General features: G+C 39.7%; 1 protein-coding gene across 1 annotated transcript in view; it reads right to left on the reverse strand.

Annotated features, from left to right (window-relative positions):
* SNTG2 (syntrophin gamma 2) overlaps positions 1–15895 on the reverse strand; it is a 439152-nt gene that overhangs the window by 41526 nt on the left and 381731 nt on the right. The window contains exon 13 of the mRNA XM_054979235.1: positions 4469–4540. Coding sequence (XP_054835210.1) covers positions 4469–4540 — 72 coding nt within the window. The remainder of the gene's footprint in view (positions 1–4468; positions 4541–15895) is intronic.

Genomic DNA, 15895 nt, shown 5'->3' on the forward strand with positions numbered 1-15895 from the left:
ACAATACTTCCATGTTGATAGATTTTAATAAAAGGTATACCCGTTAGAAATCCTGCACATCAGAGCATGTAAATCAAACAAGCAGCATTTTTAATTATGAGCTTATAATATTAGCTTTATGCTTCACAGATTGCTCTGTTTAAATATCCTCATAATGGCATCCTTGTGAAGCATTAGAGTTGAGAAAATTTACCTCCAGTGGGAGAAAAAACATTCAAGTAATGGAATCCCACAAGACTAAAAATTGCTTAATTATACTCTGAATGTAAGACTTTTTTAAAAATGTCAGGAAGAAAACAAAAACAAAATGGATACACCTTTTGAAAAAATAATAAAATGTGTCTGATAGCAGTTATGCAACACTTAAATTATATCATCTTGATGTTCAATTGTAGATAATTTATTTTAAATGTTACACATGCAACACATCATTTGGAAGTTCAGGATAGCAATTCAGTGTTTAGAATAGCAAAAAAATACAGTCAAGCCTCAGAGATTACCAGTATGATTTGAAACAGAGTTATATCTTCTGTACCCATTGGCTTCAATGGATTTAGAAGAATATAACTTTGTTTAGGATTGCGCACTGGGCTGCAATCCTAAAGTTTCCCAGGAGTAAGACCAATTGAATAAAATGAGACTTGCATAGTCCTGCGGACATTCATTATAATTTATTCTTGGTTCCATAGCTTTTAATTTGTTTAGGAGATTCTTACTGTCCGACAGTGTGATTTTGAAAAGCTTACAGTGTAACCATTCCACTGTATTGTAAGAGAGAGAAATGTGGAGTGAGGGTGGGGATCCCAGAATCTAAAATCAGGGCAAATCTTTCCCACAATAGAGATGAAGGGACTGTGACTTGTCTAAAGCTTCCTTACAGTGATCAAGACAGTATGAAAATCTTTCTAGCACTTTACTTGAAAGAACAGATTGGGCTTCCTATATGAAGTAATGCTATTTGGTGAAAATACAATAACTCTCTAAGCATGGCATTGATGTGCATACATAACAGTCATTTCTAGTTTTATCACAATAAAATGGTGGCCACAGCAGATGGCAATAGGCTAGCTATTTGCCTGCCTGCTGTAGGTATACCCTTGTCCTCAGCCCCAGTTGAGGTGTAGTGGCCCTCCATAGTGATGCTCTAGGAATTTCCCTGTCTCTCTGCCATAGAGATTAGGGGGCACTCCTAGTATGCCATCTGGAAATGATGTCACATACTCCCCAAACTCCAGTCTCTTAGGCCCCACTGACAAAATCACCAGGCATTTGCTGAGGCAGAACGCACATGGAAGGAAGAGGTGCCACTCTACTACTACTGTTATGACTATGTCTTAGCTGTAGGATTGCTGGGAATTGTGTGTACAACACCCAGATTGATTTCTTATCCAGCTAGGACATTCAAGGAAAGCTTGTTTCTATGCCTATATGAACCCTAAATGACTCCAGTGCCTATCTAGTCGGGGCATCTGGCCAGTTTGCTGAGTTTATTCAAGAAGGAGGGGGAATCTTCTTGATTGATTTGTTTTATTGGGCTCGTGCCATAGTTGTTACTAGGCTGGCTTTACTGATTTGAGATATACAAATGAGGGGTTTTGGTTTTATGCTTGCCTACATTGTATTTTATATGAGTTTTAATTTATTGTTAGCTACTGTAAGAGCCTTGACAGGGTGACTGGAAAGATTAAACCCATAGAATAAATATTGTCTAAGGCTCTGACCTGGAATAATTCTCTGGATGGGAAAGAAATAATGAATCAAAATGAAAGAAACATTTAAATAACATATTGACTGCTTATAGGCAGAGATAAGGACTGGAAAAATTTGTAAAAAATGCAACGAGTCTCTTACAGTGCAATCCTATCGTGAATTACTCCATTCTATGTTCATTGACATCAATGGGCTTAGACTAGAGTAACTCACCATAGGATTGCACTGTTTATTGCCCATGTTCTAGAAACACCAATTGCTACAGTAATATATACATGAGACTCAGGCATTGTGTACACATGCAGTTACATGTAGTGGGTATGAGAAGGTTCTTTTCTCAATGATCATCCTTGTTAAAAGATGCTCCTTTTGACTCAACAAACAAATGAGCAGTCCTGGGAGAAAAGTTCTTTTAGCTCAGCCTGTTTCCCACCATGCTAGTTTTCTAAGCGTAGAGAATTAAAAAAAAAAAAATTCAGGGAAGCTCTTAAAATACTCTACCACCTCATGATCATGAGTAGACATGGGCACGAAAAGCATTATGAACAGAAAAAACCCACGAACAGCCTAATCTGCTGTTCTCAAACAAGCTGTTTGTGAGACCCCATCCTAAAGGAACAGGTGGTCGTTAACAGACTTGTTCGTTGCCTTCAGCAGCCGTTTGGCAAGCCAGACAGTCTGGCACGTGCTGCAATCAATCCTCTTGGCAACCAGAGGCAAGGAGGGACGAACTCTGTCTGAACTCCTTTTGGCTTTCCTTCTAACTTTAACCCTTCAAAGTACTTCCAGCAGAGAGTCCCGTTTTTGCCACCGGAAAGAGAAAATGACAGCCAATGGGGAGACCCGTGGATCATGCCTTTCTCTGAAACTTGGGGGGGGGGTCTTCAGAGGACAGTGAGGACTATGCCCCCTGCAAATGTGGTGGGTATTGGACATTAGGAAGGTGGCAGGAAAGGGCACATGGCAGGAAAGGGCCCTTTAAACTATCAGCTGGTAGGCGGCAGGGGGGAATCTCCCCTGCCGCCTGCCAGCTGATAGTTTAAAGGGATTTTTAAAGGGCCAGGTAAGTGGGTTTGAGGGGAGGGGGGCTAAGTGGGGGTGGGGGGTTCTGGCCCCCACGAACAACAAACAACGGACATGTCCGGGAACAGTTCATGTTCATCTATGTTCGTTGTTCGTTGATGGCACCGAACGACAAACAGGGTGTTCTGGGGTTTTTTTCCGTTTGTGCCCATGTCTAATCATGAGTCGACCACCTAATTCTATGTTCCATGAAAAAACCAGATCTAATGCTCCTAAAAATTTCCTTCAACGCTGCATGGAAAATAAGTTTAGGAACAATTCTGCTGTGCCTATATATTTGTGAACTGGGACATTACATTTTAAAATGTATCCATTTTGCAAATTTTATAAAATGTAAAATATGTTTTTCCTTTGTTATATCAAGTCTGTTAAGAGAAATGGATTTATAAAAATAGCTCAGGAACATTTTCTGAGGGCAAACTGAACCTTAGAATGGGTAATGGAGAAGCTTTAATCTCTTCCTCAAATTAAGTTTACTCCAATTTAATTGATTTGCTCTATGTTTTCTTCATTATCATTTATACTGAAGTGTCAACAGAACAGAGACTAGAGTAATACATTTAAGCTTTTGTGTTTCAGTTAATGTATTCATCAGGGCTGACAATTAAGCATTCATTTATTAAAAAGTCAAGAACATAAAGGGCTGAGTCTTCGGCAGCCCCCCCCCCCTCGCCCAACTGTTTTTCTCCCCTTGAAATGAGAATGCAGCCATGGAATTTGATTTAAGAATGACTTGTTCTTGAGATTAATGTTGCCAGAATATTGAGGGAAGAACCAAGTGTCAATGTTAACAATGGTACCACACAAATAAAGGGAAAACAATCTATATTTCAGAAATGATACAATTAACTCTTTCGGTTCCATGGAACATTCAAGGTGGAATTGTTCCAGCAGGCTTTTAACCAGCCGTGATGCAGTATTTGGAATTTTTGCCACCTGGTTGACTAATTTTGGGTTGTCCCAGTTTTCAGGATTACATTGTTTTTCTGGCTGTATTCTGGTAGGATTTTCCTAATTTTAATTTACATTCTTTATTGCAGTCTAATCTTTGTAAACCACTTCAAGCCTCATTTGAGGGAGAGACGGTATAAAATCAATCTATACATCAATCAATCTATAAAACTAGATCTTCAATCTCTACTGAAGAATTTCCATGATATTTAAAGTGATTGGAAATGGGAAATCCAAATATTATGCCTATTCATGGATGTGCAAATATATGATGCTGCTTTACACCGTGTCAGGAAATTGTCCATGTATCCCACACATGAATGCATATACTCAGTATCACTGATACGGAGTCTCAACAATGGTCTTTCTCAGTTGTGTTACTTGAGAATCTTTTCATTGAAGATACCCAAGACTGAACAAGGACATTCTACATAGATGTTTTGCTACTGAGGTATGGAGAAGAGGAAAAGGCTGGTGAGGCAGGAATGCAAGATTTCGTTTTCCAAACACAGGGCAGAGATCAGTCAGAGAGAGTATCACCAAACTGGGCCAGTTTTAGCCATCAACTATTTATACAGATAACTGTAATAGTTCACTGTTAAGAAATAACAATAAAGTTTTGTTCAGTGAGGTTAATCTAAATGTACCATTAATTCTCTTTCAATAACAGAAAAATAAACTTGCATGCTGAAACTAAATGCTTTGTAATTTACTCGAGACCTACCTTGTGAACTTTAAATAGAACCTCACAGAGGTTATATATTTTTTCAGCTCGTATCCAATCTAATGTGCTTACCTGTAATAATAAAATAAATATTATTAGACATAGTGAATTTAATAAGTGCTATTGAAACTTTGTTCTATGTCATCATCTAGGTCGGTAATTTTGTTTAAAGTTGCTAATGATGCGTGCATCATCAATACCACTGAATTTCTGTTATCACAGATACTGTAGAACCTTTTAGATAATAAACTAATTTGTTTTTTAAATTTCTGATAATATCATATGAGTCCTCAAATTTTAGAATAACCTTTGGTAAATTTTTATAATGTATTCATGTTAATAAACAAACAACTGTTTAGAGCCTCTAATTTTAGAAGCTAAACCCTAATTTTTCCTTACAGAGAAGTGGAAAACACAACTGGCCCTATTTGTGCTACCATTATGGCATTTGCCCCGTCTTTTACTAATGTTTCTTTTAATTTTTTTCTTATTTTGTCAGTTGGAGAGAATGTTCATTTCACTCTATATGTATATATACACTTATTAAAAAACAGTGAATGTGAGTACAGTTATTCTCAAACGGTATTGTTGCCTCCGTACTGTGCCTTTCCCTTTTAGCTCCATCTTGTGGACCCCAGAACTTGTTATTTCTCTCCATTCACAATATGAGAATAAGAGTGGCAGGTGAGAATGACGTCATTTTCTGGTGGTATGGAGGAATCGCAGTGCACACTGAGGCTGAGTATTGTGAAAACCACCCCCTTGGAGGCAGTTTTCATGGCGCTCCTTGCACCAAATGAAAAGGAGTGCAATGGTGGAGCTGCTGTGCGCACTGCAGTGGAGGGGCAGTTTTCACAGCGCTTAGCCTCCTCAGTGCGTACCGCAATTCCTCTCTTGCCAGTGTGATAGGGAAGTATGAAGTGCATGTATAGCACGTAGCCTCAGTGCGTACAATTCCTCTCTTGCCAGTGTGCTAGGGAAGTGTGAAGTGCATGCACGCATTTCTTCCCACCCCTGTGCCCTCCCTCCTGCTGTCCAGGTGAGTGGTGCCGGGACATGGCAGGTGGAGGTGGGGGAATGGCAAGCCCATCCTCAATGGCAAGCCTGGACAGAGATGACAGCTACTTCTGGCTCTCCTCATTCTAGTGAGGTAAGCAGTATTGCTTATTTATTTATTTATTTATTTATTTATTTAGATTTTTTTCCATGCTGCAACTCCAGGAACCTCCTAAGGCAACTTACAAAATAAAAAAATATTAAAAACAAAACATTTAAATATATTAATTAAAATCCAGCATTTTAAACCACCCAAGGATAAGAATATAGTCATATAGACCATCATAACAGACCGCTGCTCCTAACATTCCTCCTTCCCGCTCCACAACCTATTTTCTTTATTTGGAAAAGTTTCCTGGAGAGACACCTGGATTCTCCTCCATTCTCCAAGACCCAGGAGAAGGAAAACTATATTTTGTTCAGGCTTCTCTAGGTGTGTAACTGGAGACAAAATCCACTGGAAGAGAGTGTTTCTGCTAGCATCTGCTTCATTTGGTGCTTCAGCAGTTTCCTTTTACTGACTTGTGATACACATTTCATCTTTGCCTCCCCTCTTTTCTGGATCTTTACCTGGATTTCTTTGCTTGGTTCCTCTGTTTTTGATCCTGGCAAGCATCACTCTATGTGATCCCAAACCCTCCCTTCATTTCATTTTCTTACTCTTACAGTGACAGACTGACAATAAAAAAGTTTCCTTTCCACTGAAAACTCTGCATTTGCTACACTTCCCTGTTGTGGTCTGTTGTTTCCTTTCACAAAGTGAAGGAAAAGGGAGGGAAGGAGAACCCCAGCTCTGCTATTATTCACTGTTGGGGACTTTGAGGTGTGTGGAGTGGTTGTTTTATCAACCAAATAACACCAAAATTTCAAGGGAGTTAGTTCTGCCTCTGTGATGGCTGGAGGAAAGAGTGCGTTTGCTGTGTCTGAGTGGGCAAACCCTCTCTTCTTGATTATACTTCCTTTGGTTCTGCCACCACCAGACTGGTCTGTCAGGCTTTCCTTTCACCAGCAGTTTGGACCTGGTAAGCCTCTGAGTACATGAAGAGTGCCAGCGTGAGCGAATGTCTGGGCACATGAGGAAGAAACTTTGACATGGCTTATTTTTAACAAAAGAAATAATTTTACTGTTATAATGCAGAGCACAGAAAATGCACAGAAGGAAATACAATGACATAAAGGCTAGGCAGCTAATACAAAGGGAGGCATTCTGTCTAAATTAACTTGAGTCACTGAGATTATCTGGCAGCTCAAACTGTCTCAGGGAGGGGTATGCATCTTGCTAGACTGTCAAGTGATAGAGGCAAACCACCCCTCTATACCCTTTACTCATGGTCCCAGGTGAACATACACAGACTAAGGGCATACAGATATTTTAAACTGTTCTCCTGAGTTGAGGAAGCCTCCTTTATGCCACCCTGTTCAGCCATCATGTCTTACCCATTGGCTCTGGCTTTATTAGGCCATGAACAGTTAGGAAAACAGTCATTGCTCTAGCCTAGGATGACAGTTGAACAAATGGTTAGCTTACTCGGTGATACCTGAATGGTTTATTGTTGGGCCCTTTCTGGGAAAAGATAAGCTTCTCAGGGATTGATCTTAGAGGATCAGTTAAAGGCTAGCTTTATATCTCTCTCCCACAACTCCTATATTTCAAGATCGTGAACAAGGTGCTCCCAGCCATCCTACTTGCAGAGGAGCATCCCCTGCAATGGATGGGTGAAAGGAGAAGGAACAAGTCAGAACTGTGGCTCTGCTGGGTCCTGTCCTGGGTTGTACCAGCCTGGAGCTACCTTCCCTTAGCCACTGCCTGGGAAATTCGGAGATTCAAAGAAAAACAAGATGCCTACTGCTGATGATGGAAAGCACCTGAACATGAAAAACTACACAGATTTTTCGGGGTGTTTTTCGTAATGCCTAAGAATGCCAGATTTGTGTAACTGTTCCAGATAATCACAGCAATGACCCAAAACAGTGATATTCATGTATATTTTCCACTTTGGAACTCCAAAATGCACACCCCCTCCCTAAAATCCACATGCTTTGACTTAGATGGATGAGATACTATATCCTAGTCTCTGACCTACCGCTGTCCCACAGTTTCTCATTCCTTTTGTGTTAGGATAAATGCCTTTGCCTTTAAGCTCTTGGTGTCAGGCTAAAATGGACACAAGTGACCTTCTTTTATCACTAAGTTTCAGCCCATCACCCATATTCATTATGTTTAGGATTACTCTTTTTTTCTTTCAGCCTTCTATACTTTTTGCAGCAAAGATGGTTGGGGATGATAGATCACAAAAGGCACCAGTATACCCAGAAGTGTTTTATTCTGAGTGTTACAAAGGAAAACCCTATAATACCGAAAGTTATATTGCAACGGACTGCATATCCCATTGTGCAAGGTCATCATTAGAACATGAGTGACATTTTACAGGCTTTCAAGCAGCAAAATGTTCACAATACAGAAAGAGATGTTACCTAAAGGGAAAACTGACAATGTTAGCAGTCTTCTTCCTTAGAACTGTCACATCATCTCTAACTGTAAAATAGCATCCAGAGCACTACTACTACTACACTGATTCTTCCTTAAAACAAAAATGATGTTTCTTGCATTAACATGAAATTGCTAGAAGGGATAAACTATTGTCACAAATAATAATTCTTTACTTTTTATTTTCTTTTTTACATTGAAGACTAATGTAAATATCTTGAATAATTTTTAACAAAGCTATTCAATGTTGGACATGTTCCATTTTTATATATTAGAAATTCTGCATGAAGCAAAATTTTGAGATAGATCTGAAGGTACCAATAAGGGTGTAATATCTAAGAAATTCTGAAATGAACCAAAAGATACCATAAGATAAGCAACATACCCCTGAGTTGCACCACAGAGCAAATTGGAGGCAATTTTGAAGGTTTCTGCTGGCATGAAACCACTAAGGAAATTCAAGAAGAGGAAGTGTGATTTTATTAAAAGTTACAAACATATGTGTGAATGTGGTGAATACTAATGTAATACTTTGGAAAATCTTATGGGAATGAGGCTTAGTGACTGGTTATAGAACAAATTTCAATAAATCTGAAAGGTCGGATTTACCCTTAGATATCCCATTACAGCTGAGAAATATGGAGAAAAGCAAAAAAGGTAAATGTTTAGGGATAATAATCCTACATGATAATAAAGATTTGTATATTCTTATGATACAGAATTTGTAATATCCTTATGATACAGGATATTTAAAATAAGATTCAGTTTCGGATGCCTTTTAAGTTATTCCTTTTTGGAAAAATTAATTCTTTGAAAATGGTGATCCTCCTTGCACGCGTTTATCTTTTTCAAAATGTCCCAATATTGCTTTCTGATAGTAGTCTAAGAAACTTGCAGAAGATTTTTCTGGGTTACATATGGGATAAGAAGTTGCTCCCCCAGTCAGAATGAAGAGGCAGACACAAGAGTTGAGAACTAAAGGGCCGCTTTATTAAAATTACAACATATATGTCAACATGGCAAGGGCCTAACTAGCAGTACAGGTCAGGCCCTGGGGTCATATGGCTGGGACCCGGCCTGGCCAGGCAAAGTGGTTCATCTCCTTAAAGCTCCCTCACCCAGGTGTAAAGCTTGGGGAGAACTGGCTTGTCCAAGGGTTCCCCACCACGGCATCTGTCCTTGCAACTGGGCCATGAAGCAGCCAGCTGCTCTTGACAGACCTCAATTCTCCACCAATGGGAATATGCCAAGGGTGCTCACCATTCCACTGATGTCCCCCAACTTCTAATCTGTCCACAGGGTTAACAATGACCCACCAAGGCCAATTATCTTCCCATAACAACAGTGCAAGGTTGTCAAAAAACTCCTCCCCAAATTGCCAATTGTGGTAAAGGAGAAAAAATTCCTACCTGGCCCACAAAATGGCCACCGGGTAAACCTGCACTGAAATAGGGTGAGGTGGGTAGGCTGAGCTCAAGGTGCAACTGAGATCCCGAGAGATGGAACAGCCCTATAAGGCTTTCAGTTCCACCCCTCCAGAATTCCCCGGATGGCCGGGAAAAGCACAGCTGTCTCCCCCTCCTCTGGGTAGGCAAATCACAGCCTCCGGCAAAAGCTGTGGTTGCCACCAGCCAGGAATGTCACAAAATCACGTTAGCTTGATCACTAGGTTTGAAAGCTGGACAAAGGGTGGCCTTCCATTCTCTGTCTGAAATTATACTACCGTGTAACTAAACTTCCTGGAGTCTTAAACCAGTTGTCGCCCCAAAAGAAGGATGACTCCCTGGAACAGAGTTTTATTGATATACTTCTAAATGCATTGTTGTGGCTAAAAAAAAGATAATGGAATCCAATAGTTTTCCCAAGTTTTGCAGATTCAAAGCTTTTGTACTGCTCAGCTATGAATATGACTGTCCCTTAGACATATCACAGAGTTTCAAGCACTATCCCAACAAAATGCAAAAGGTCTTTTGATGAAAATTCATAATATATTGCTTGATCAAAATATGCTTTGTCAGAGGAACCATGATTTGGGATATGTTATTAGTCAAGAGGTATACAGTATTTATTCTGAAAAAGTGTTACCTTTTCAGAGTATTATTATGAGACAATTCTAGAAAGATGATGCTATAGTGGCATTTGTCCCCTTTAAAGAGTGCTAAAATTTAATTTAAAAAAACACTAAAAATGCTGGCATTGTATTCAATGCAACACCTCTTTCCTCTGACTTCAGAGAGAGTGTTCTAGGGCACAGGCCTGTTGGAAAGTCATCTTGAAAGTTCTTTGGTTTAAATACCTTTGCCTCCTGAAACATTTCTTCTAATTTTTCACAGCAATGATACCAATTGATTTTCAAACTAATGTATGAATGGCAGTTCGTTTATTTTTTTTGCTAGGTATTGGAAAAATACAAACTTTAATTCAAGAATAAAGGAATGGCTGGGAAAAATCCAAGAATTATAGGCTGTCTGGATTACCAACAGCAACAAAACCACAAAAACTGTATTAGTGAATGAAAGATGCAAAAAGTTATTTAAAAATACTATACACAATATTGATGTGTATTAGGTAGCTTCATAACACAAAAGCAATATTGATGTGTATTAGGTAGCTTCATAACACAAAAAACTCAGAACTTCTTAAACTATTCCCCACTGAGTATTATCTAAGTTATATCACCACCTTTTTTTCTTGAAAAGTGTTTCTGTGCCTTCAACACCTCTATCATGTACAGAATTTCAATTGGTGAAGTGACACAGAATGCAGCTCCTGATGGATTTCCAGTCATATAATTGGCACTGAGCCAAATTATCTTGCAAAAGGATTAAAATATGTGATATTTAATATCCAGGATATCATGATGATGTGTATTAGGTAGCTTCTACTGATCTTTAACTGATAATTTACATAAGAAGTCTCTGGGGAGTGCAATCTGGATTTACAGACTGGGCTGTACTGAATCCGATATTTAGGACATTTAGCACAACCAAAGGAATCACCAAAAAGACACTTACACTGACATTTTTGCAATGTCGTTTAGCAGCCTCTTACTCTCTTGACACGTGCTTCTTGACATGCTCACACAGCATTCTGATTAGATTGGCCTTTGCAACCCATATGATTTCATTTGAAATCATCTGTGATGTTATCACGCCAGATGTAGCATCATCAATAGCATGTAGGTTGTCATAGACCAGTGATTCCCAACGTGGTGACTGTAGCTGCCCAGCCCAAAAAAGGTTTCCTGTTTCCCATTTGTTTCTTTGACAAAATATCCCTTTGCCAGTGCAAACAACTAGCCTTGGCTTTCCTTCATCTTACTGGATTAGGAAGTGATTCAGGAAAGCCAAAGAAGTATCACCCTTGTGTCTCCAAAAATACCCATTCAGAAACAGCTGACCAACTGTAGGAATTGGCATTGCAACCTCCAAACATTTTGTGAATGCTGATAGTTTCCATGATAGCAATGTTATGAGTCCCCCCACCATGGCAGCCATTTTGTGGTATAATCCACTCCCCATCAAAATTACAAAAATGCCCACAAAATGATTAAAATTGGCGGGGGGGGGGGCTTGCCATAGACAATAGGATACAAATGTAGTGTGGGCTCATGTATCCAAGGACTGATTGGATGAAGAAGAAGAAGAAGAAGAAGAAGAAGAAAGGAGATAGTTTCAATTCAGTCCTATTTCTAAACACTGACAGTCACTAATTTGGAGAGCTTTGTACACAGCATTCAGTGGGACTTCCACTTATGGGTGCAAAAAATACAAGGTTTTCTCCAGGACACAGCAGTCACTGACCAAAGGCTTCTCAAAGTAAACAGAACCAACAAAGCCCAACAGAACCAACATCAAATAATCCCAGCAGAATCAATACCAAACCAGAGAATCGTAGAAGAAACAAACTGAAGAAAGGGACACTGTTACAAGCCCAACAAAACCAATGTCACACACAGATGCCAGGCAGGACTCAGGGCCAATGCAAGCTCAATGGAACCAATGTCAAACCAGAGAATCTCAGCACCCAATCTGGCAAGCCAGTAGTACCAAGGCAGCCAGCCAGACCAGGAAATGGCATATGGCAAGCAAGCAAGCAAGCAAGCAAGCAACACACACACACACACACACACACACACACACACACACACACACACACAGAGTAACACTGTTCTCTCTCCCCTCCTTCTGTTGCCTGGAGAACTTGCAAAAGGAGAAAAACAAGCTGCTGAAACCTTTAAAATGTGATTCCTGGATACATCCGAATGATTAAGGAATGTAAGGAATGTAAATATTGATTTATCCAAATATACCCAAATAAGACAGACATATCCAGACTCAGCAGTGATAACCCCAGCATCTGTTTGGAAGGGGGGAGTAAGGAGCTTGAGTTATTGCCTCAGCAGTTAAGAAGAGGCTGATTGCCTAGTCAACTTTAGTTAAAGAATGACAAGAGCCAGCCTGTGCATTGCTGATAGTTTAAACCTAGAATGCTAGAGTACATCTGAACACCACTGAGAAAAAAATTACTGTTCCCATTGCTTAGTACACATTTTTCTTGGAAGGCAGAATGCTAATTTCTAAGTTCCTCATTCCAAGCAATACAATAGGTCTAAACTCTATTTCTAGTTCTGCACATAGATAGTCCTCAGCATGCATGAACATTTTTCTAGGGAGGGAGTAAATTGGGGCGGGGGACAGGACTAGGGCATTTAAAATTGCCAACTGTGGTCTCAGAAATACCTGGAGATTTGGAGAGGGCACTGATAGAGGAAAAAATTTGGGAAGAGTTTGCACCTAGAATCTATGGCATATCATATAATTTCCCTTCTCAAGCTGCCATTTCCTCCATGGGAACTGATCTCTGTAGTCTGGAGATCAGTCGGAATTCCAGAAGAACTCCAGGCCCCACCAGGATGATGGCAAACATGTGTGTATCTGATACCGCTTGCGTGAAATCTAGCAGGATATCCAACTTCCCAGTGCTACCTCAATGTTGCACTGGCATTAATGTATAATAATAATTAAGGTTCAGTGGTCTTTCCAGCTTCAACCCTCATTTATTAGGATAAGGTTTCAACTCTTAATCAGTTTGTACACTTGCAAATTGTTGGGGCTGTTTTTTTAAAAAACAGTCCTATACTCCCAGAAGTCCTTACTTGGCATCCATTTTGTAAAATTCTAATAGTAAACATAATTAAAATGAATTAGAAGTGGAAAATGCCTACCAATAGCTTATTGAGAATATTCAGTAATCATATTTGTTTGCTGTTTTATTTAACACAATAGTGTCTAGAGGACAACAGCTCAAAAGACCTTGCCAGCAACAAGACACAAACATAACATTTCAGTCTCTAATTAGCCTCTTGAGCAACTATGATTACAAAATAATTGCCAAGCCTTACACCTGCCCAAAACTTGAAGAGTTGTTTCATTCCTACAGAGACCATTGTGATGCCATTCACAGGGCCTGTCATATTTTAACCACTTTACCCAAAGGTAAAGCAAATCCTGGTTATCACAAAACTAGTCTGATTGTGTATTCTTATCATAATGTCAGTCTGAATACCAAAATATATACATTCTAGAAGCATGATAAGAATACAACTAGGTGGCTCAACCATGCAGGCTTAATTAAATCCTCTTATGACAGTATTTGATGCAATCATGAATAATATTTTACTCAAATTGAATTAATAATGTCTTAAATTAGATTGCTAAATAAATTGTATATAAAGAGGGATTCATTATGTTGCTCATTGGTACCATGAACAAGTTGGAAGCATTTAGTAGAATGCCTGATAGGCTAAGCACTGTTGCACCCTTCTAAGTCCTCAGAGTTTAATTGACTCTGCTCAGAATTGCTCTACAAAGGAAGAGTTTCTTCAGAAATCTCTACTGCTTCCAATTTCTTTTTTCAAAATCAAGGAACTGTGGGAAAAATAAAAGATTTATGCAATCGAGATTTGAATAGTAGCTGCTTAATGGCAAGACAATTAGTCAAGTGGAGAAAATGAAAGTTTATGGATATTTGTTTAGATGCTACTAAGTAGTTCAAATTCACTTTAGGACATATTAACCTCACCACCACTACCACATAAAGTTTGCTAGATTAATTAATTTGTTTTTCACTTCCATGGAAATTCTTTAGATGTTTTGCCTGAACAAGTGCCTCCAAATTAATTTCCAAGTTTAACTTTAACAAAACTCTGTAATAGAGATGGGCATGAACTGGAAAAAAAGAACCATGTGGTTCATGGTTCGTCAAATTTCACGAACCATGAACCACGAACTTTCACGAACCTGCCCCTGGTTTGCGAACTGGAATGTTTAGTTTGTGAAAACGTCACATTCAGGTCAGAAAATCATCACTTCCGGGCCAGCAGAAGGTCTGCAGGAAGTCCATCCCCTGTTGCCTAGGAAACTGATTGATCGGCACCAGGCTGTCTGACGTGACGAATCAAAAAATGAAGCAAATGAACCAGCCTAAAGTTCGTGGTGATTAATCAGAAATAGGATCTGATGAACCGCTGGTTCACGCACCTTGAACCGGCCTGGTTCATCATGAATTTTGGTTTGTATTTTGGTTCGTGCCCATCTCTACTCTGCAACATTAATTCCAAGATAAGAACTCTTTGAAGCAAGCTGTTTTTATTCGGGACCTGTTTATTAATGCCAGAATTCCTTAATTATCATCAGTTTGGGAAATCTCTAATATCAAACAAAAGTAGGCAGCCATAGCATAAGCTAAAGCCTAAAGCCACGTAGTCTCTTGTATTCAGAACAAACAAAACAATAGAACACATTGTGCAAGAGAACTTGAAAGCTTGAACAATGTTTTGTGTTATTTTTGTTAGTTTTATTATATGGTATTTCATGGCTTTTTGTTTTGGTCTCTAATAGGAAAATAATACTAATTGGAAGCAGAATCTGTCAATAAAATGTTTTCCCATGACTAACAAGCCAAAAGAAGAAAGGAAGAGAAAGCATCATTTTTTTCATTTTTTAATTGTAAGTAGCAGGGCTTTTTTCTGGGAAAAGAGGTGGTGGAACTCAGTGGGTTGCCCTCAGAGAAAATGGTCACATGGCTGGTGGTCCCGCCCTCTGATCTCCAGACAGAGGGGGGTTTAGATTGCCCTCCGCACCGTTCAGCGGGGAGTAGAGATGGTGGCTGGGGTTGGGCCACCAGCCATGTGACCATTTTCAAGAGGTTCCAGAACTCCGTTCCCCCGCGTTCCCCCTGAAAAAAAGCCCTGGTAAGTAGCATGACTGACAATATAATAGAGTTGTCAGTTGCATATGCACCCCGTGGTCTATATCAGAAAAGTTACTGTAGCTAATCAAGTTAAGACAGTTATTAAACTGTTTGTCTATAGTCTTAGAGCCCTTGATGAGCAGTTAAGTTATAAAAGGTTAACAACAACAACAACAACAACAATGATTTATATACTGCCCTTCAGGATGACTTAACACCCACTCAGAATGGTTTACAAAGTATGTTATTATTATCCCCATAACAAAACACCCTGTGAGGTGGATGGGGCTGAGAGAGCTAGAAGCTGTGACTGACACAAGGTCACCCAGCTGGCTTCAAGTGGAGGAGTGAGGAATCAAACCTAGTTCTCCAGATTAGAGTCCTGCACTCTTAACCACTACAGCAAACTGGCTCTCCCCTGGGCTAAGAACCCCTGGGCTAAGAACCACTACAGCTTGGTGTAGTGGTTAAGCGCAGCAGGACTCTAATCTGGAGAGCCGGGTTTGATTCCCCACTCCTCTGCTTGAAGCCAGCTGGGTGACCTTGCGACAGTCACAACTCTCTTGGAGCTCTCTCAGCTCCACCCACCTCACAGAGTGATTGTTGTGAGTATAATAAAAACACACTTT

This window comes from Eublepharis macularius, chromosome 1, assembly GCF_028583425.1.
Source record: "Eublepharis macularius isolate TG4126 chromosome 1, MPM_Emac_v1.0, whole genome shotgun sequence".
NCBI classification, from domain to species: Eukaryota; Metazoa; Chordata; class Lepidosauria; order Squamata; family Eublepharidae; genus Eublepharis; species Eublepharis macularius.